The sequence below is a fragment of the Eptatretus burgeri genome, chromosome 1 (genome assembly GCF_056783735.1).
Source record: "Eptatretus burgeri isolate ZD-2024b chromosome 1, Ebu_testis_v1, whole genome shotgun sequence".
Classification (NCBI taxonomy): Eukaryota; Metazoa; Chordata; class Myxini; order Myxiniformes; family Myxinidae; genus Eptatretus; species Eptatretus burgeri.
In genome coordinates, this window is record NC_140961.1 from 61,414,718 (window position 1) to 61,436,449 (window position 21,732).

At 41.6% G+C, this 21,732-nt stretch overlaps 1 protein-coding gene across 2 annotated transcripts in view; it reads right to left on the minus strand.

Annotated features, from left to right (window-relative positions):
- The window catches only part of LOC147034583 (kin of IRRE-like protein 1), a 319,700-nt gene extending 299,798 nt beyond the window's left edge, over positions 1-19,902 (minus strand). Inside the window, exons 1-2 of one of the 2 annotated variants that reach the window (XM_085885686.1) lie at positions 19,635-19,901; positions 18,788-18,957 (exon numbers count right to left, since the gene is read on the minus strand). Coding sequence is in view for 1 of the 2 variants with exons in the window: in XM_085885676.1 (XP_085741802.1) it covers positions 19,635-19,686 (52 nt within the window). In the remaining variant the exon portion in view is untranslated. Of the gene's footprint in view, positions 1-18,787; positions 18,958-19,634 lie in introns of both variants that reach the window. The other variant, XM_085885676.1, reaches the window with a different exon arrangement.
- Positions 19,903-21,732: the final 1,830 nt, after the last annotated feature.

Below are 21,732 nucleotides of genomic sequence, written 5' to 3' on the forward strand. Positions count from 1 at the left end.
GGTACCCATGACTTATTTATAAGCTATAAGTAACGTGCTTGGGAATTATTTGTAAAGCATGTCCTACGCACAAATACATATGTTGACGTATTTGAAGTCTTCAGGATGACCACAGAACTTACTGAACGCGTTTCTAACTCACAGATGGCGTATTGGCAGTGATGAGGGGAATTGGTATATAAAAAGGGGCTTCGCAGGAGGAACCCGTCTTTTTTTTTTTAGACTTCATGGTGAGTACATGTCCATGTCATTCCGAGAGATGGAGGATACGGCAAGGCTGAGACGACAATACCTACCTGTCCTCGAACATCAACATGACCTCATCGAGTTGACACTGCACCAGTTGCGTGCCAATAGAGCCAGGGAAAGAAGATCTGAACGGAGGAGAAGGAACAGGGTCAGACCATGGATCGGGAGGCGACGCCACTGCGGTATATATGACCAGCTCATGGTGGAACTCTGGAACGAGGACCATGCATCCTTCATCAACTTCCTGTGAATGCCCCCAGCGATGTTCGACGAGCTGCTAGCCAGAGTGGATCCAAGGATAACCAAGCAGTACACCTTCTACAGGGATCCGCTTGAGCCTGGCATGAGGCTGGCACTGAACCTGCTGCTGTTGGTGCTATGACTGCAGTGCTGTGGAAGCGATTTAACTCGTTCAATGAAAACGATTTCAATTGCTGAGCACCAGCGTCCAAAAACAATAGGCGAGTGACAGGCATTTATTAAAAGTGAAGTTGCAGCCTATGAATAGAAAAACCTCACGTAATCATCGACGATACGCTGCCACTCTATGCATACGTTAGACTATCGTTGGGCATAGGTTGTGGACGCCTAAAACACGCTAATCAATCGTTGATATAACTTATCTATTAGTTATTGAAGCGTTCTGTGTTCATTACTAGTACATTATGCATTTGTCCAAGTCGTTTTGAATCCTTTAAAACTGAAACAAAAAATAGTTCATCGTGGGAATGAGAAAAAAAATTAGCCGAAAAGAACATCGAACAATGGTGCAAAGTAGTCTACTATTCGTGGACGCAACGAGGATCCATCATCACCCACACCCTCCCAATCACATGCTGCTGCTGCTACTGCTACTGCTACTACTACCACTGACACGCTCACCTAATACTACCACTACTGATACTACTGACATTGACATCGACTCAACATGGAGTCTGGAACACTGACGGGTTCCTCTTGTGAAGCCCATTTGTATATACCAAATCCCCTAAACGCTGCCAAATCGCCATTATAGGGTAGATGTAAGTTAGAAACACGTTCAGTACGTTCTGTGGTCGTCCGGAAGACGTCAATCAAATCCGTCTACATACAACAATGTGCATTTGAGATATGTTACACATAGGTTCAAACCACACTACTCATAGGTTCAAAGCAGTTACTAATTGGTTAAAAATTAAGTTTCCGGTATGCTAAACATTACCTCGACGTGTTTCGACTTATGAGTAACATACAAGTAACGTGTGTCCGACGTGTGACAATGATCGGGGAGCATGCCGAGAACTTATGCCAGCGTTATGCGGAACTTGTGAGCCATACGTCGAGTACGTTGTAAAATTTTCAGCATGCTTGAAATTTCACGACGTACTAGACGTACCATGGAATATGACAGCGTACTTCTTCGTTTTTCAGCGTACTCATAACGTATACACAACTTACCCATACCGTATTCGACGTGTGCCAGCGTTTTAGACACATTTTTCATAGGTAGGCATACGCTGGCTAAATCATCAAAGTGTGACTGCAATGTTGACACTTCAAATTTTCAGGCGGTTATGATTTAAATCGGCGTGCGGCAGGTTTTTAACAGGCTATGCCACGAGTTCGTCGGCGATACGTGCACGCGCTATGCCTAAGTTAAACTATCGTTGGGCATAGGTTGTGAACGCTGACAACAGGCGAAGCATTCGTTGGTATAAGTTATCTAAAAGACAACGAAACGTTCTGTGCCCGTTACTAATATGTTATGCATACGACCAACACGTTATGAATATGACCAAAACTTAAAAAAAAAACCTCAAAACTTCAGCGAATGCCAACGTTTTACATACATTTTATACGTTGCCATTGCTGGCTAAAACGTCAAGGTGTGACAGCGCCTTTATCTACACCCCCCTCTCCACCACTCGCATCAACCTATATTTATATGATGAAAATAAAATGGAAATGGAGATTTAAAGGCAAAACTATTTCAAAACTATTATGGTTACACTGGCCAACAAATTCATGGGCAACTGAAAGTAATTTTTGAAAATTAAAAACAATACTCAAAGTGGTTGTTGAATTATTCCCAATTTCCTGCAGTTTTTCAAGAGGAATGTTTGCAATTTTATTCTGCTCTCAAACTTTCCTTGTGTAGCCCACAGTTAGAGTGGCCTTAGACCTTGTGAAGAGCAAGCTCTATTAAATAAAGAAAGAAATGCAGCATCTCCCCTTGGTGCCAATTAGTATTTTACCTAAGAAAACACACTCTAGTGAGAGAAATAAAAATAAATACACCAAATATTAATTAAGTAATGCGCCTCAGCAAGTTTTTGCTGAAAGCGTTATTGTACATGTGGGGTTCAAGCAAAAATTTAAGAATGTCAGTCATTAAGGAAAAGCTGCAGCTGTTTAATTGCCACTCTGAATGCACCGCAGGTGGAAACCATGGTAAGGAAAATTTCAACCCTTGGCAGAGCAAACAGCTCCTTATTAGCTGAATCACCAAGCACGATCTACTATCTTAGGTTCAGTGACTGCAACTTTATGGGGAGAAAGTAATTTGAAGCTTAGGTGTATCGAGATGCATTGGCTTCTCCGTTCTCCTGAGCCCAATTAATAGGCATCCGCAAACATGCTGCGACAGCCTGCTTTTCCACAAGGCTACTTCCAAGTGTTTGGTAGCCCCCTTGTTGCATGGCCTCCTTCTTTCATATCCATCTTAGCAACACAGCTGGTGAATGCACCAGAGTGAGTAAAACCGAGATTTCTGAGTCACACTTCTCATCAGAATGTAAGTGCTGGGTATTGACAGCCACTTGAGTGAACTTATCGAAGCACTGCACATAGGGGAAAAGTGGCCGTTAACAGACAGAGGTTCAGCTTCACATTCTTTCAGCCTTCAGCATCTTTATTTGCCTCACAGTTCTTGGTGGAGTCTAAGGCCTTAAGCATTATGCTAATGAACAGCTGCATTGTTTACCCTCCAGATCCCAATACCTTTTTTCTCACTAGAGACCTTATCCTGCTAACAATGTCCTTTGCAGTCTGCAAGTTTGCTCTGAAGAAAGCCATTCAGGCATCATGTATTGACCCACCTCCTCCATTCTTCCCTCCCTTGAGCAAAACTCTCCAGGAAGCATGTGCAGCTTCAACGGGGCATGGCATGGATGCATGCACAGCTGTTAGCTATTGCACTGAGCCGAGTGCCTCTGCTCCCTTGCCCTCTTCCGAATGTTTTCCGGAAAGAGTCAGCAATTCCGGCTACCCCCCACCGCCACACCCCACCGCCACCCCCCCTCCACCAACTCTCTCCCCTCCCACTATCATGACAGAATACTCAACAAGTTTTGGATCCTGTGATTCTGCCTCCCATGTGCACACATTATCTCAGATTCACCAAGTTCCCAAAACTAACATCCCCAAAGGATATTTGGGAGCACAAGGAAGCATCAATGGACAACACATTCCAAACAGTGTCCATAAAAGCGTCCATAGCATTTCTAAAATTGAGCCAACGTTTCAGGTCCAAGGCACTCGTGCTCCCTGGTTAATGTCTGCCAGGAAATTTCCCTCAAGAAAATTTGCCCGCCCGCGGGCACTCAGATGCCCTGACAAATGGGCGAAGAAAATGGCTGTGTCTGAAGTGTTTTCCATACCTTCTGTTGAGGGAATACAGAACGTGCAAAGGCACTTAATTAGCGACCAGTTTGATTATCCTTTTAAAACTTTTAAGTATTTGATGTGTTACTTTCAGTCGCAGCAGTTTTATGCCTCCCTTTTCTGTGTTGAAAATTGTTAGGATTTGGTTGTGTCATCGTGTGATTAATTTTATGTCATCATTGCCTGCAAACTTTGCTCCGACAGCACAAAGATTAATCTTTTAATGAGAGCTGATGTCGGTAGTTTTTTTTTTTTTTTTCACTACCTGCAGTGATCTTTGAATTGCCTTGAAAGGAAGGTGTTTTCTATTTTATTTTATCAATATAGCTGTTGGAGCTAACAAGGGTCAGATGATGTGGTTTCCAGCAGGGCTGCTCAATGAAGCAATGATTGTCATTATTATAATGAGTCCTTCTGTTTGTGGTTTCAGATCACAGTCATCAGACCATGATCAATGAGCGCATATTTTAGGTCCACTGCTGTTCTGTTGCCGTGGTTGCTTTTGAAGCTCAACATTTGATCATAATTTTTCTCAAGTTATTCAGTTGTTGTCATTTATAGTTTCACATGATGAGGGCCACACCTTGGATTGTCAATGTGAACCAACAAACTAAAAATTTTGAGCGGATTTAATAAAAAGTACGAAAACAAGTAGATATTTTTTTCGGTTTTTTTGTTTACATTGTCTAAGCTCGTATGAGAGCTAACACATAACACACAGCAAGGGGGGCATGAGACGAGAGGGGCAGGAGAGGGAAGGACAAAACAGTGGGGAACAGAGACAGCAGATCTGTAGTAGGGAGAGGGATGGGACGGGGAACACGCGGTATAGAATAAATACACTACAGGGACTTTCATGAGGAAAGCAGGGATTTGAAGGAGGTGGGTTTGGGGTGGATTAACGGGGGTAGAAAAGATCAAGGATTTGGATGGGGGACCATAAGAGGTGGTGGTGAACAGCTGTTTTGAAGGTCCTGAGGGAAAAATGGGATTGAAGAGTGTGTGGGAGTTTATTCCAAAGGTGGGGAAAAAAGAGGAATGAAAGAGTGAAGGTGAGCAGTGATTCGTGATTTTGGTATTTTTACCAGAAGGGGTTTTTTGGCGGATCTTGATCGCTCTGCGGAAATATGGTGGGGACAAATCGCAGACACAGTGGGGGGCAGGGGGGAGACTGGAGAGGAGATGGTAGAAGACGGAAAGACCACTGACCTGCCTGCAGTGAGAAAGTGAGAGGCCCAAAGACTCAGCCTCATCACGGGAGATACCAATGATATATATATATATATATATATATATATATATATATATATATATATATATATATATATATATATATATATATATATATATATATATATATATATATATATATATATATACACACACACACACATTAAATACTGCTTAATGAGCAAGAGTAAAAGTTATGCATGTTTTATTTACAAAGGGAAAGATTACAGGGCATAAGGATAAAAAGGAAGGTGCAACTACTGAGACTGTGAGGATCTGCATAATAGAGAAAGTGGGGAGTAGGAGGGTCAAGCAAGTGAGGAGAGATAAAGAGGGAGGACATTGAGGATACATAGGGGTAAATGGAGGTAGAACAATGCACTGGAGACAATGGGGATTAAAAAAAAAAGTCTGGCCAATTATGTAAACATCATATATAGACAGCATCTTACTGTAGTCAATGTTTAGTATTTCTGAAAAAAAATATTTTCCGAAGAAAAAAAAAAGGTTATTTATTCCTTAATCGGCCTGACCGGATGGCCTAGAGTTATGCACACTCGCCTCTAAGATATCTATAGCCTGGGTTTGAATCTCGGCCCAGCTATAAACTGTCATCCAGATATTTCACAGGCAGGGTAATTCTTCAATATGTGTGCCATCCCTCGGATGGATGTTAAACTCGGCGTCCAATCTGCCAGCATTAGTTGGTGGGTGTTAAAGATCCCACAGTGTCCTTCTTGAAGAGTAAGCAAGCTATAACCAGCATCATGGCCAAAATTCCAAAATTCCTGCCCAACAACTGCTGCGAAGACATTGGCAAACCACCCAGTATAACCCTTGCCAAGAAATGGCTTCGGCAGCACCGACGCTCTGTAACAGCGTAGAGTACAACAGACTCAGAATATTCCTTGATCATCTCAACCCCAGTTCTGTCCCACGATCTTTCTTACCCCCATTAACCTTTCCTAACACAATCAGGGTGATCATGTTCCGCAGATCTTTGTACAATTTCCACATAACTTACATCTGGTGCTTTCTGGGATGCATAACAATATTACTTGTTTTCACATGTTGGGATTCCACACAGGGTTTTGCCAAGCACTTCTCTCACTTGCTAGTTTCAGTCTGCCACCCCCCTCCCACTCCCCCACCTCTAACCCTCCTTCCTTTCCTCTTAGCCTATTTGTTCTTTCCATTATTGTTTGTCAGATCTCCTTTGCTTTTCTTTGAGCCTTGTTCCTGTAAAAAAATATTTTTTAAAAACCTAAGCACTCATTCTATGAATAGTCACTATGCATTGTGGATATGGTAATATCAGCTTTCGTTTTTGCTCATTAATATGACAATAGTGTGAGTACACAGATTTGTTGTCTTGCTATTTATACATCCTTACAATAAAAGTCCATACACACTGCGGTGTTACCTTATAACTGCTGCCAAACATAAAAATGAAAAACAAAACTAGGTTGAAGCAAGAAGAATGAAGAACTAGTCATACTTATGAAGGCTTGTGCCGATCTGTGTTGGTGGACAGGTAGAACAATCTTGGATTATTCCTGATGAAGCCAGTTTTTTTGCATGCCGATAAGCATTATTATAATATGACTTTTAGGAATGACAGTCGAAAATTATTAATGACCATAAACAGAACCTGCAGGCAAGAAACTTCCTTTCAAACTGAATTATGAAATTAAATCAAGATTCCTGACTATCGATAGATTGCTCCATGGTAAAGATGAAGTAAAAGAAACAAGTAAAACACAATGACCCTCTCTGACTCCCTCATCAGGTTTGGGTTGTTTATTCCAAAGCTTCATGTAAAATTCAACACTCCAGGGTTCCATTGCTGATGAGTTACCCGAATGCATCTGCCACAATGTCGAATGCTTTGCCGGTGCCTTCAAATGTCCTAACACTACACATCTGTTTCAACAAATTTTCCATTGATTATGGGCAGAGGCTGCAACCCAGACCCGTGCTAAATGAAATAAAATGAGTAAATGAAAGCAAACAAATTGCATGCAAGCATCAACAGCAATAATCCTGGAAGTTAAGGAATAGTGCTGAAACCCAAGTGGTAATCGCATGTGTGGCTTATTGGACACTGATACACAACAGCGTATTAGTAAGCATTCAAACTGGACCATATCAAAGAAAGAAAAACCAGAATTGGTGGCAAAGCCACCCAATGCTCGCCTGTTTATACATTTATCGTTTTTAAAAGACGAGTCTAATAATTAATATTTTTATAAAGCATTGCATTGAAGTATAATTATAAAGCAATATATGTATTTGTATATTGTAATCAGTAACAAGAGTGCAGACAGGAACGGACGGACAGACAGACAGACAGACAGACGGACGGACGACCGGTATCACATAATACGCCCCGATATGTACATATATATATATATATATGTATATATATATATATATATATATGTATATATATATATATATATATATATATATATATATATATATGTATATATATATATATATATGTATATATATATATATATATATATGTATATATATATATATATATATATATATATATATATATATATATATATATATATATATATATATGTATATATATATATATATATATATATATGGCATATAAAAAATAGTGCAATAGATAAAAACATTAGAAAGAAACTAGAAGGGGAGCACTCGGGAGAGCAAATCCTCCGCCGCCAACACTGCTGGGTCACTCAAGTAAACCTTATATCTTATTCATTAAATATGATGTCAACAGTGGTGACAGAGTTATAGTTCTTTTCTCCATTTTTTTTTTGGGGGGGTTGGAAATCACTTAAAACATGTAGAAATGCAAAAAAAACAAATCGAGATTTTGGTGAAAAAAAAAGTTGCAAAATTTTTTTTTCTCTAACAATTTTTTTTTTTGGGGGGGGGGGGTGGAAATCACTTAAAACATGTGGAAATGCAAAAAAAAAATTTTTTTTTTGGGGGGGGGGATCCAAAATCTCATGGCATGATCCTTGGACCATACCTAACGCCCCCCCCCCACCAAGTTTTGTTGAAATCCGTCAAGGAGTTTTTTTCCATAATACTGTTCACAAACAAACAAACAGAAAGGGGTGAAAACAGTAACCTCCAATCTTCGACGGAGGAGGTTAAAAATAACTTGCATCAAAAAATTTAACATTTTCACGCTCACGCTGACGCTGACGCTCACGCCGGGGGTATCACTATAGCTCTCTGTTCTTCGAACAGGCGAGCTAACAAACAACCCACCCATAAATATTTTCATTTGAAATGCTGTCCTTTTCAAGAAGAAAAGCTCAGAATTGCTTTGGGTTACATAAAGGGTAGGCCACAAAATGTTGACACCTTCACAATTGCAACCGAAAAGAAAAATGTTATTATTTTGTTGACTATCCTGGGCAAAGGGAATCGGCCGAGATGTCCACATTGAGAATAGCATGATCCCATTGGCTAGTACAAAGCAAGGTGTGTCAAACATTGCTTGACTTTACACAGACTGGGATGAAATGGGCGAAAATACAGAAGTTGGGGTACTGTTATTACATTTCTGGAGCACTGATATTATTAAATTTCAATTGATGATTGAAGCAGGGTGTGTAGCTTTATCCCACCCAAAGCACAGGAATGAAAACCATCATCATAACCCGTGACTAATGTACAAAATTCCATCTGCTTCATCTCGTATCTTAGCAAGGAACCAGGAAAGTCAAACAGATATCAATGGGCCTCATCCAATCTGAGTAACAATCAGGGTTAATGATGTTCTGCCAATCTTTGTACAATTTACACGTAATAACTTACACCCATCACTCTCTGAGCTGAATAACAATACAAGACTCATTTTAACATGTTTGGATTCCACAGAAGGTTTTGTTTAGCACCGATCTCTGAATATTCTTGGCTCTAACATGATTGCACTTGCTTAGCCTACTATAAAGACAGAACAGCTCTATGTAAAGTATTGAAATAGCTTTCCAAAATGCATCAAAATAGGAACTTGGTGAATTCAAAATTCGAATCATGGTCCTCTTGGAATGATCTATGCAACTGATATCACGTGGGTGGAATCACAGCAAGCCAGACAGTTTAACCATACACTCAGAATGGCTCCGAAATGAATTTGCTGCATGTTCTTAATCTGCCTATTCCTTTCGATGTCTGCAACAATATCCATTGACTTTAAATAAAGATACATCTTTTTTTTTATAAATGTCATTTTTCACACAACTTGTTGCTTCTTTAAACAAGCAGAAAGTCATTAGTAATAGCAAGTATCTCTGCTTTCCAAATATATTGTGGAGTCACGCATCAGGCGACCAGCCATACTTTTCAATGGAAGTTTGTGCGGCGAGGTTCTTTGACGTAAATTCACCCAGCCCATCTATTCTCACCTAACACAACCACATCATACTGTTTGAAACCGTCCCATCTATCCTCACCTTACCCAACCACTTCATACTGTTTGAAACCAGCCCATCTATCCTCACCTTACTCAACTACATCATACTGTTTGCAGATTGGGCTCGATTAGTGGATTAGTGGATTAGATGCAGGCACACCGAGAACGAGCTCCTTTTATATTATCGATGATAAATGGAATTCATATTTTAAGTTTGCCAACAATGTTGCATTCTTATCAAAAGGATAGAAAAAAAAAACTTCTGAATATAATTGGGAAGAAAAATGTTGCCAAACTTTGAGCAACCCAATGCAAATAAATACATCGCCGATAACCATATCATTAGAGACACAACAAACCGTATGAAGTTACAAAACATGATTGAGCTTCCACAGCACAGCTAAAATGAAGAGAGACTATTTCAGGCTATTAGACGGCTAATTAATATGCTTGTTACTAAATTTTGAGCAATAATAGAGGCTCCATCCAATCAGTTTTCAACATTACCACGAAACACTGATAAAAAGTTCACATTTTGCCCACGTACAGCAGGTCGTTTATCTAAGAATGCCACTTTGCAATTAATGATTATAAAGATGATGATCATGATGATTGGTGGTGTGGTGGTGGTGGTGGTGGTGATTTCTAACGTCACCAGTGGTGCCAAACACATGTCAAGTTATTATTCGATGATCAGGGAAAAAATTGTTGTGAGACCAATCAGGAAGGTTATTACAAAGACAATTGTATTTTGATCGGTCCATTATGCCGAATTTTATCAAAGGTAAGCTGTTCAACCAAATTGACTCATGGATTTTTCACAGACAACATTTATACGCCCTCCAGAAATGAAACCACACATCAAAAGCAATGCTAATGAGATGCCATGATTCATTCCATGGAGGTGCTTGCCTGTTGTCACCACAGATCATAAACGCAACGATCACAACATTTACCTCCACCCAGCATCCAATTGTCTGCAAAACATGGGGCAAGCAAGTGGTTTGGCACCTCAAAACCCAACATCGTACTGTTAGCCATGACATTTCACACAGTTTGCTCGAGGCCAACTCAATGCCACGGTATGTTTTCTTTATAGCGAACACTATAAACTTTTAGAGCAGCTTTCTTTGAGGCTTATAGGCAATGAAAGATTGATGATAAGGGTATTCTTACAGGTATCAGCAAACCTAAGGAAAAACTTATAAAGGATAAATATAAAATTCCTCCAAAATTCCAGCTGGAATGAATAACAGCTAATAATTGTGTGTGGTTCCTTGAATAACAGTTCAATCTTTCATATATACCTTCTTTGACGCAACTGCCCACCAGCAAAGGCAGTGAAGGCTGATTGTTCTCTAAACCAAACTCCCAACAAAATTCGGCACCAAGACAAGTGGGTCATTTAAACTAGAAATAACACAGTCCACATGCTATATTTCATTTGTCTGCCATAGTATATTTTTCTGCGAATATGATTTGTTTGAAATGCATGAGAAAGAGAACTTCTCAGGTGAGCATTTTGCGTTGTGGAAGAATTTATTTCTTGTATAGTGGTATTAGGAACATGCCAACATATTATGATACACCCTACCCCCACCTCTCAACCCCCTTCCCTGCAAGATTCAATTGCAACAATTTTAACTTCATGTGTCCAATATTATGATCTGGATGATTTGTGCCACGCCGTGACTCAAACAAGGATCGAGAGTGGCGATAACCCTGATTTTACTCTGTCGCGTAGGACCAAAAAGACCTGAGTGCCTCAGGAGATCGGTCAATGCATGTCACAGTGTCTTCGATTCGCCTGTCCATCTCAGCGCCCTCCCACTTCACTGCCAAGGCATGGTGAGCCTACTGCACATAGCCACTATCATTACCAAAAAAAAAGAAGTGCCCTCAAGCTAAAGATTCCAAGAGCTGGCCAGAATGCATTAGAGGGAAAAGGAAATGAACATATGGTGGGCTTGTCTGACTGGCTGCCAGCAGACGGACATGCTGAGATGTTCCAGCAGGCAGGTAAAGTACGTTCCTAGTGTACTGCAGTATAATAATCATGGCACGATAAATTCCAATTATATCTAAGTTACTCCCAGCAATTTTTATTTTCAAAGGAAGCCATTATGATGACTTTGAATGTAGATATGACTATCGAGGACAGAACTCAAAATGTCTGATTGATACTTGAATTTTTTTTTAAATGCACTCTCAGTGGAACAGTGTGGACCTTCATAATTCTCCCAATCCTGTGCTTCCCCAGAATCTTGGTGAACTCATTGGTGGCACAAATCATTTGGGAGGAACACAGCAAGAGTCCTTGTTCTTTCCACCTTTTTACTGGCAACTTATTTCCTCCCTACAGCTCTCAGGCATGTGGGGCCACGGGTTTAGTCACAAAAAGTTGAAAGCGCATGATTTGCTGGAAAAGGGATGTGAAGCAACTGGGTCTGCTTTGTGTTAAAAGGCCAAAAAGATGTCTCAGCACGATCTCCCTTATTTGGTGCATTGAATATCCTCCATAACCATAGGACACAGCAGAGCATCAGCACATCTGCTGAATGATCCCAATTACAATCGGAATTGCACACAAGTCAGCGTTGCCAGGTTGTCAGGATAGATTCTTCTGAAAGTGAGAGTGCTTTAACTTTTTGATGGGCAAAAGGGACCTTCCTTATCAAAACATGCAGTGCCATAAAGTAGTGTTAGAGTGTGTGCTACTGTGCTGCTACAAAGCAAATGCTTTGCCAACTTCACAAAGCAAGACTTCTTACAAGGGCCAACAGTGTCACATCATGCCATACTTTGCTGTGCCATCTCCTTTTATGCCAAACACTGCCATGCCAGGATCTATCATTACAATGTCAAGCCGCCTGTTTACTTGTGACTGGATCCATTCAGCAATTACAAAAACATCACCATGACATGGGTAAGTGCAATTTGCATTTTCTATGACATTTACTCCTGTGTAAAATCCTCTGCTACAACCACAATGATTCTCTTCGCTTACACGAGCCTTCGGGCCCACAATTGAGGCCATCTTCATAACACTGAAACTGCCTTTATGCACAGCTGGTGCTTTCTCTAATTAGCTTGTCAAGTTTGACACCGGCACTACCCCATGATCGAAAACGCTTTAAATAAAACAAACTACAGGTTTTCGTTTCAATTTCAAACCTGCCATAGATGCCAAGACTTGAGCAAAATGTGAAAATGCAAGTCCATAGGAAACCAAAGTCGAGTGGTCCATGATCAATCAATATGTGTTTGTCTCACACTGGTGAGCAAACCCCATGTTAACAAAATGATGGAGTGGTGAATACCTACATGGCCATCAGAAACACGAATGAACACCGTGCCCAACGGCTGTAGGTAATTATCGACTTACTACCTTCTTTATTTACAATGAGGAAGGATTGCTAAGGAGCCTAGATAAATTTTACAAAAACAAAAATAATTATCACAAGAAAGACATCAACATAGGACGTGAGATTTTCTCTTCAACACTTGGCACTGTCTCAGTTGGCAATGAATTGCGTGTCGCCAATATTTAGGAGCACAGAAGTGAGAATTAAACAAAAATATCAGGTGTTGTAGGTTAAGTAACAACTGTTGTGAGATGACAAGAAATGTTCCTACACCACTTAATACACAACACCTCATAGAGATGTCCGTACGCAGTTTAACTGAAGAAGAACAACTGTGTCGGTATATATTTAGAACAGTTCTTTCACATATTCTGGTAAATGTTAGTGCTCCAATGAAACAAATAACATAAATACTGTATATTTACGACTGATGTACAGTTTGGAATTTTTGGACTATTTTTTTTTTAGTAACAAAAGGGCTATTGAGATTATGCATGCAAAATGGTGGAATTTTTCATCCTGCTTTTCTCATCATGCCCCAAACATTCCCCTTACCTCTCCTCACTCCCAACTTCTTCACTTTTCTTTATGTTCCTCCCCAACTCCATTACCAAACTTTATTATTATTATTATTATTACCATTACCTTATTATTATTATTATTATTATTATTATTATTATTATTATCTCTTCTCTTCCTTTTCTAAATTGTATTTTTTCGCAGTTTTGCTCCTCCTTTTCTCCTTTGACTCATCTTCTCACTCACCCCCTCCTCCGCCTCATCCTCTTCCTCATTTTACTCCAATGCCAGCATAATAAATAGAAAACATCCAAAAAATAGAATGCACAATGTCAGGAATCCACATGTGACATAATACTTAAAATATTTTGTACATTCCTGCCATCCCATCTGTATGGTGCTTTCAAGCACCTTCATGTAAAAAGTTTGCAAAACCAGGGAGAGGAAAAGACCCCCACAAGGCAGTAACATGGACCACCACCCTAAAGAAGAGCAGAGTCGAATGGTCACATGGATTTTCCATAGGTTCACATTAACACCAGTCTTTGAGAGCACTCTTTCTGCTTTAAAGATGTCATCAGTATGGCCATGGTTAAAAACAAACGTAAAGAGGTACAAAAAAACTTCAACACCGAAAAACTAAGAACACTTGACGAAGCAAAAACTGATGGATAATGAAGGGTGCTGACAAAATAAAAATATTTACCGTTTGAGATAAAAAGAAGAAAAGGTAGAAAATTGCGGACAGAAGAAGAAAACAAATAAAAACAGAAAGAAGAGTGGCGAAAAGCCAGAAAAGATCAATTTCTTAAAGCCCCTGTATATCATTAGCATAATCTGAAATAATGTTGAAAGCAAACACAGAAGGAGAGTTCAGCTTATAAGAAATATCTGTGAAGATGCCAAGTTACACAATTGATGATACTATTTACTCTCAGTGGGTTTAACATGAAAAAGATGAGAAATAGAGTAACAGTTAAACACTTTGCTGAACCAAACATTTGGGGCCATTTATATATTGTTTACACAAATAAAGGAATGGCATGGAGAGGGCATCAATCTATCTATAATTCCAGCAATCTCTGTGTGTGTCTGTCTGTTTGTCTGTTTGTCTGCGACCGCAGTTTCTCGACGACCGCTGGTCCGATCGGATTGAAACTCGCCAGGAATATTGCCGGGGCCCCGCAGATGTGCCTTTTTGAGGTTTGATCTCAATCGGACGAGCGGTTCCCAAGTTACGGCCATTTATCTGTCGACCAATGACAAGACACGGTGATATGACGTCACGAATGACGTCAACATTTATGTTTATATATTTATTTATTTTTTTGCACGATTGATGGTCCAATCTGATTGAAACTTGCCAGGCATATTGCTGGGGACCCGCGGATGTGCCTTTTCAAGGTTTGATATTAATCGGACGAGCAGTTCCCAAGTTACGGCCATTTATCTGTCGACCAATATCTGCGAGAGAGGGGGACAGGAGAGGGGGGAGAGAGGGGGCGAGAGAGGGGGCGAGAGAGTGGGGATGAGAGTGGGGGCGAGAGAGGGTGGATGAGAGTGGGGGTGAGAGAGGGCGGATGAGAGTGGGGGCGAGAGAGGGGGAGAGAGAGAGGGGGCGAGAGAGAGGTGGCGAGAGAGAGGGGGGCGAGAGAGAGGGGGCGAGAGAGAGGTGGCGAGAGAGAGGGGGGCGAGAGAGAGGGGGGCGAGAGAGAGGGGGGCGAGAGAGAGGGGGCGAGAGAGGGCTGCACATACTGGCACTCACCTACGGGCCCGCCCCTAAGGGCCCATACTAGTAATAATAATTGGACAAAAGGAAAAGAAGGGACATTGGAATAGAAAAAGGGATTGTCGGGGTTCTGAGAACTACGGAGGAGAAAAGGGAGAGGAAATAGGAATAAGGAGAGGATAAGGGAATGCATGAGACACACGAGGGAAGTGGTGTGAAAAATTATATCATTTCCATCAACACATGTGCATGCTCTTCAAAGTTCAGCATTGAATCGAATCTCTTGGCAACTTGTTTCAACAAAATCGTCGAAATTAGATGTAAAAATGGTCCACAGACAAGCTAAGAAGCAATCTCAAAATCGTTGTTGTTTCCTCGTATGATGTGGCAAAAAAGAAAGTGGATACAAGTGAAAGAAGTAATAGGTTTGTTGAAATTGATAAAGCAGAAATAATAAAGGTAGAAAAAAACTCTTTGTGAGCAACTCTTCATCCAAAAATGGCAGTGAGCATGGGCTTGCAAAAGTTTCCATCAACACTCTTAAAAGGCACATTTCAGACTTAATAGTTCACTTAATAGTTTCAACAGTTCGACAAAATAATTGATGAAAGAAAGGTAGAGATAAGCAGCAAAGAAATGCTATAAAAAGAGAAAGTACTTGTCCATAATACATAAAACATCCAAATAAGCAAATTTGTATCTCGAACTCTGAAAAAGAAAATCATAAAATCCATCGTAACCATTCTGTTTAATGCAGAAAATAAATTACATTCAATTAAAAAAACAAAATGTATATGAAAAGCACTTAATATGAGGCTCAATGGATCATTTTTTTTTATGGGTTGTTGGCAAGGGTAATATTTTCAGGTTTTTTTTTTTTTTGCTCTTTTACATTTTTATGTTACGCTGAAGCTTCTTTTACTTGTGGCTTGCCTTCCATAAATTACCATATAAACAAGAGCTCTGTCTGCTTCCCGTCAATCTCATTTGCTCATTTTATATTCAGTGTCATTTGTTCACGTCTCCAATCCCCAGAGGATGAAAATAACCATACAGTTCATTCATATTTTGCATCGTGGAGCTTTTTTTGGTTACAAACTGCAATGTGCATTGCTTTCATTGAGGATAACTTAGAAGACTAAGCAGATATTTACGCAGGCTGTAAGGGGTATTCATTCCAGGTTGGCACAATAGACTCGGGATGTGTGTACTCGATGATGAGATATCCAGCCTGGGTTTGAATCTCGAGCCCATCTACAAACTGTCACCATGGTGTTTTGCATTCAGGGTGAAACATAAATGTGTGTGCCATCCATTGGATGACTGTTTGCCAGCACAGTTCATTGGTGGTTGATAAAGATCCCATGGTATCTTTTGCGCAAAGTGGCTGAATTATCACAGGTAGCCTCATCAGGTTACAAATTCCTTTCACCTTTTAGTGAACATCATACCTGACCAGCCAGTTTGCCAAAGATTTGGGACAAAAACGTTCCACATCTGACAACACAAAAGGTGAATGGGAGGGGGAATAATTGGAGCTATTAAATGGAATACGATTAATAATTAGTTACTATAGTAGTGTAGTAGTAGTAGAAGTAGTAGTAGTGCTTGCAGGATAGCTTAGAGGTATGCTCACTCTTTTGAGCTATCTAGCCTGTGTTGGAATTGTGATTCAACTACAAACTGTCATTCTGGTGTTTCACATAGAGGGCAATGTATTGATGTGTGTGCCTTTCGTTGGAAAGATGAAAGCTGGAGGACCCGCCATCCAGTACTGATTGCTCGTCGAGATTAAAAATCACAAGGTGTCCTTTGTGAAGAGAAGGCGAGTGATCACTGGCACCCTCAATAAATTCAAAATTCCTGTCACTTCCAGTTGAATGTCAAGCCTGGCCAGCTGGCTAGTTTATGAAAGACCTGGGAAGGAAAAGGTCCCTGACAGACTGACCCCACAAGGTTGGAATGATTGGGGTCATGAAAGAAATAGTAGAAGTAGTAGTTAGTAATAACCGATTTACATTTAGTTATCAAGAGAAGGCACTTTTCATAATAATCTGTTAGACATGAGGCCCTCATTAATTATCTTCAGATATGGATATAATACAGCGAACAATGCTGCTGTGCTTGGCCTTATTAGATATATTGTTAAAATCATTGGCATTGATACAAAATTTGAATCATCCTTTTCACAGCGACAAATATTTCATCAGCTTTAATCGATGTACGTTGTTCTGTCAAGTCTTTTCAATTAATGTAATCTTGATATTTTCATCGAAATTTATTTTCATCCCTGGGTTTTGATATGTTGCTTTGCAATGCAGGGCTTTAGTTGAATGGAATCTAAAAAGAGAGGCTGCAGATTTTAATCGTTAAATAATAAATTAGCTTTCAATAGCACCCATATGCTCAAATATTGTGAAGAGTTATTCCTTTTTGTTTTGTGCAGCATCACCGCAATCAAATACCTAATGTCATTCGAGCAAAACGGTTGATGCCATTGTTGGTAAAACGTGCAGATTATGCATTAAAATCATGTTTATTCTGCAATAATTTCATTTCTGAATGACCTCAACACCTTATCTGTCCATACATGTCAGTCCCACATATGAATGACAAGTCTTAATTTATTTGTACATTGTTGTCAGAATGTCCTTGTACTTTGAGTAATATCTGTACTTATCCTTGTGCCTTTATCACTGTAGAAAAAAAAAAGATTAATCTTGAGAATGAATGTGTCAAGGAATGAATGTTATTAAGCACCTGACTTTGGAGCACAGATTAATGATATATCCTCAGACTCTCTGCAGGTAATGACAAAATGACAAAACTCTCTGCAGGTATTCTTGAAATGTAGGAATGATACCTTTCAATTTGATCTTGTACAATGTGGATATCCCAAAATTAATGGGTTGTGCTAAATATATGGTCCCATGGAAAAATAATATGACACGTCGTATAAAAGCAACCAGCAATACATCTTCTGTTAGGGATGATCATGAAGTTCATGGCCTGCCATTAAAAAGGTCGATGCCTGATGTTGGGAAAGCAATTATTTCTGTACAATTTTTTTTTTTTAGGAAATGAACCTTTTGAAATGAAAAAACATCTCAATTTTTTTTTTCAATCAAATATTGTATTTCGATGTTGCACCACAAACTTACTGATCAATCCTCATACATACATCTTTGGCAATTTTCGTATCCTTAATGACTTTTCATGCACTCTCCAAAGAAAACGTTACATCTGACATCCAATTAATCTTGCAGGGCAGAAGCGAGATATTTATAACAGGTGATTTGTTTTGAGCTTTTGCACAAAATGGATAATGCATGTGAAGCATATTGTCTATCACCTTCCCTCACCCCCCACCCATGCTAACCCCCCTGCATCCCATCCCTCATAGCCATCAGACTGTATATAGAACTAGTACCAAATAAATTATTTTGTATCCATCTTATTTTGGTGTACACTAAATAGATTTTTTTACTACTATGACAACAACAACTACAACTACTACTTCGAATCCTCTTTGTTCGGGGTGGTCTCAGAAAGTTTTTAATGAACTGGCTAGTCAAGACTGACGTTCGACTGATGGTGGCAGGCATTTGTATTTTGTTCAGGGTGCCAGCGATAGCTCACCTACTCTTCATGAAGGGCACCGTTGGATTACTTAATGTCCACAAGGTAATGCTGGCAGACTAGACACCCTGGGGTGCGCTTTGTGACGTACACAACGACCAGCGACCAGCTTGTGAAGCACCAATCCGACAACTTATATTCGGCTCGGGAATCGAACCCAGTAGAGAAGGCTGCACACACACAATATAATACAAACTGTGGAGTCAATGCACTCCAAGGTTTGATGATTCGCATCCATCCCTTATCCTCCTTTATTGACTGACTCGCTTCTTTGACCCATCATATATTGCCATCTCTAAAAGGCACGATTACCAAAGTGCCGGGAGCTGTGCTCAGAGACACGACGCGATTACTTTCGCACTTGGACCACTCAATCCACCCAACTCAGCACCACACTCCATCCATGGGCTCCGTTCTCTCTTCACCAGCTTTTAGATGGGCTCACAAGGAACCGATTCGTGAGAGTCGTTTGACCGACCTCCTCCTGGCGACAGATGAAAAATTTCGCTGCTGTTGCTCAAATCACGAAAGAAAAAGTGCAAAATAATCTCCGAGCTCGAAGAGACTGTGCGAGCCCGTGTTGCGCACACTCTCCTGTACCGTCTCGTCCAAGACTCTGAGTCCCCTTTTTTGGTGAAACGGTCTTCTCGAACTTTTCGTTTTAAGGTCTTTCTTTGCCAGGGCGTCGGATTGCGAACGGTAGCGAAACGTCAGGGAAAGGCGCATTTCGTGCTGCGGGCAATCTCCTTGGAGCGGACGCACACGACGCGATGCTCTACATGCGTAAAATGCGCATCTATTAAAGTTCGTTCGACCGAGTGAAGAGGTCTCTGTTTTGCACCCTTACCTTCGGCGAAACTCCAACACGCAAGGAATGCCCATGTCAGACGGCGAAGCATCGCAGGGAGAGACCAAAATAGGTGTCCGAAGGGGCTCTAGGAGATCGGTGTCCACGCCGAACAACGATGCCTTGGATAATGCGGGTCGCGCGTCGTCCCGTTGGCCGGGCCCGTTACCCGGTGAAACGATTGGACCCGCGCTCTCCGCCCAGAGGGGGCGTCACTCGGCCGTCGGGCAGTCCTCCTCGAGCCCCAACTTGCCTAATCTGGTTCTTCACGCCACCACCCACCCCTCCCTCCAACTCCACCACCCTTCCGTCAATTCCACCACTCACTCGCTGTCCGTCCACGAACCCCGTGTTGCCCTGCACGCTGTTCGCTGTCTCATTTCTCCCTCTTCGCTCTTAGCCCCTGCGGCGTCGCCTATGAAAGTCCCCTTTCATTTCACACTGGCATCCCTCCCCCACCCAGGCGCACTCCCCTCACCCCCCCCCTCCTCTCGACTCACAACAGAGCAAGTTCGCTATAGAAACGACACAACTGCAGCTGGAGACAAACGTTTCGAGCCTTGATCTGCGTGCGAATCTGCCCCCAATATAAAAAGGTCTTTTTGTATTACAGAGTCGAGGCTCGTGGAGCAGCAAGAACACGGAAAAGACGAGGACGTAACAGATGGAAAAGCACGGAAGAAAGGGAGAGAAGAAAGAGAGGGAACAGAAGGGGGGAGGAGGAGAGGGGAGGGACATAAATCGAGGGGGTTTTGGAGCTACAAGTTCGTGGTGTTCTGTTCTGTTTTGCATGAACTTTGGATTTCTTCTGTGTTTTGGGGGGGTTTTTTTGGCAGAGATGCACGACCGAAACTTTATCCTCCTAAAAGTTTCCCAGATGAGTATAATGTGCAAGATGTGCGTTCTTCAGCCAAACGCAGAAGAGAGGTCACACTCAATCAGCACTCACCCTGCCACGAAGACCGGGGCATGTTGTGCATTCGGAAATCTCCGAGTCATTTGTGCACACATTGCCTCGAGACTCAGCCCCCCTCCGGCTTTTCCTCCCCCATCTCTCACACCCCCACCCTCGTTGAACGTTCCTGCCAAGAATCATTTCACCTCGAAAGAGCTCGTTCCCTGGCTCGCTGACATTCTTTGATCTCTTGCTCTGAGAGTCCGAGAGAAAAGCTTTTGCACCCAAAACGAGAAGCACACGCGAGGTCCCTCGTCCAATCTCCCTGTATATCTCGTCTGTCCAGACATGACAAGCTGCCTCTTTCGTCTTCCCGGCTCGTCATCATTCATCTCACCGTGAGCATCGTCAGCCCGAGGCTGCCATCAGCTTCGTTGGGCAGTCTTATTCCCATTCCATATGTCACAGTCCACACGACAACCCATGGCTCTTTGTACTCAATCGCGTTTGCTTCTGCTTCTGCTGCTAATGGTGCTTTTTCCCACGGCAAATAATGCCAAAGCGTAAATACAGATCGTGCTTATTGCTTAAGCATCATGCAGCTTGTTGCCTGCCCTGCTCCGTCGCTGCTGCCCAGGGATGACTTTAATTTCGCCCTTCGTCGTTGAATTTCTGCTGTTGCTGAAGCCGCTTATTGTTAACAGTACTCCGTAATCAGCAAATCTCCGTGTAGGTCTCGTTCGATAATTTTCTCATCCCTTCTGCCTTTAAACTACCCTCCCCCCCCCCCTCCGCCAGCCAGGTTCAATATTCCAGCTGTCTGAAAGTGTGCCTGGCTCCAAGCTGCGATGCGCGGGGATGCAGGAAGGGAAACCGCATGCCTGACAATGTCCTCCCCCCCCCACCACCACCACCACCACCACCATCATCATCATCACCCTCTACGGTTGCTTTTGAAGTCCATACAGCGAGCACGCCCATCTCATCTTGACGTCCTGCTTTGATTCCCACCGTCACCCCTTTTACCGCACAGGTATAAATACGTTCCACGGCGTCGCGCAGTGGAACAACTGCTCGAGGAATGTGGACGGTCTCTCAATGCCAGGATTTACGCATTTTGGCAGAGTCAGTACACTTTGGCCGTAAATTTTAATCGCCGAGTCCTGGGACCGTGGAGCAAGGTGCACACGTCACGAGGACGAA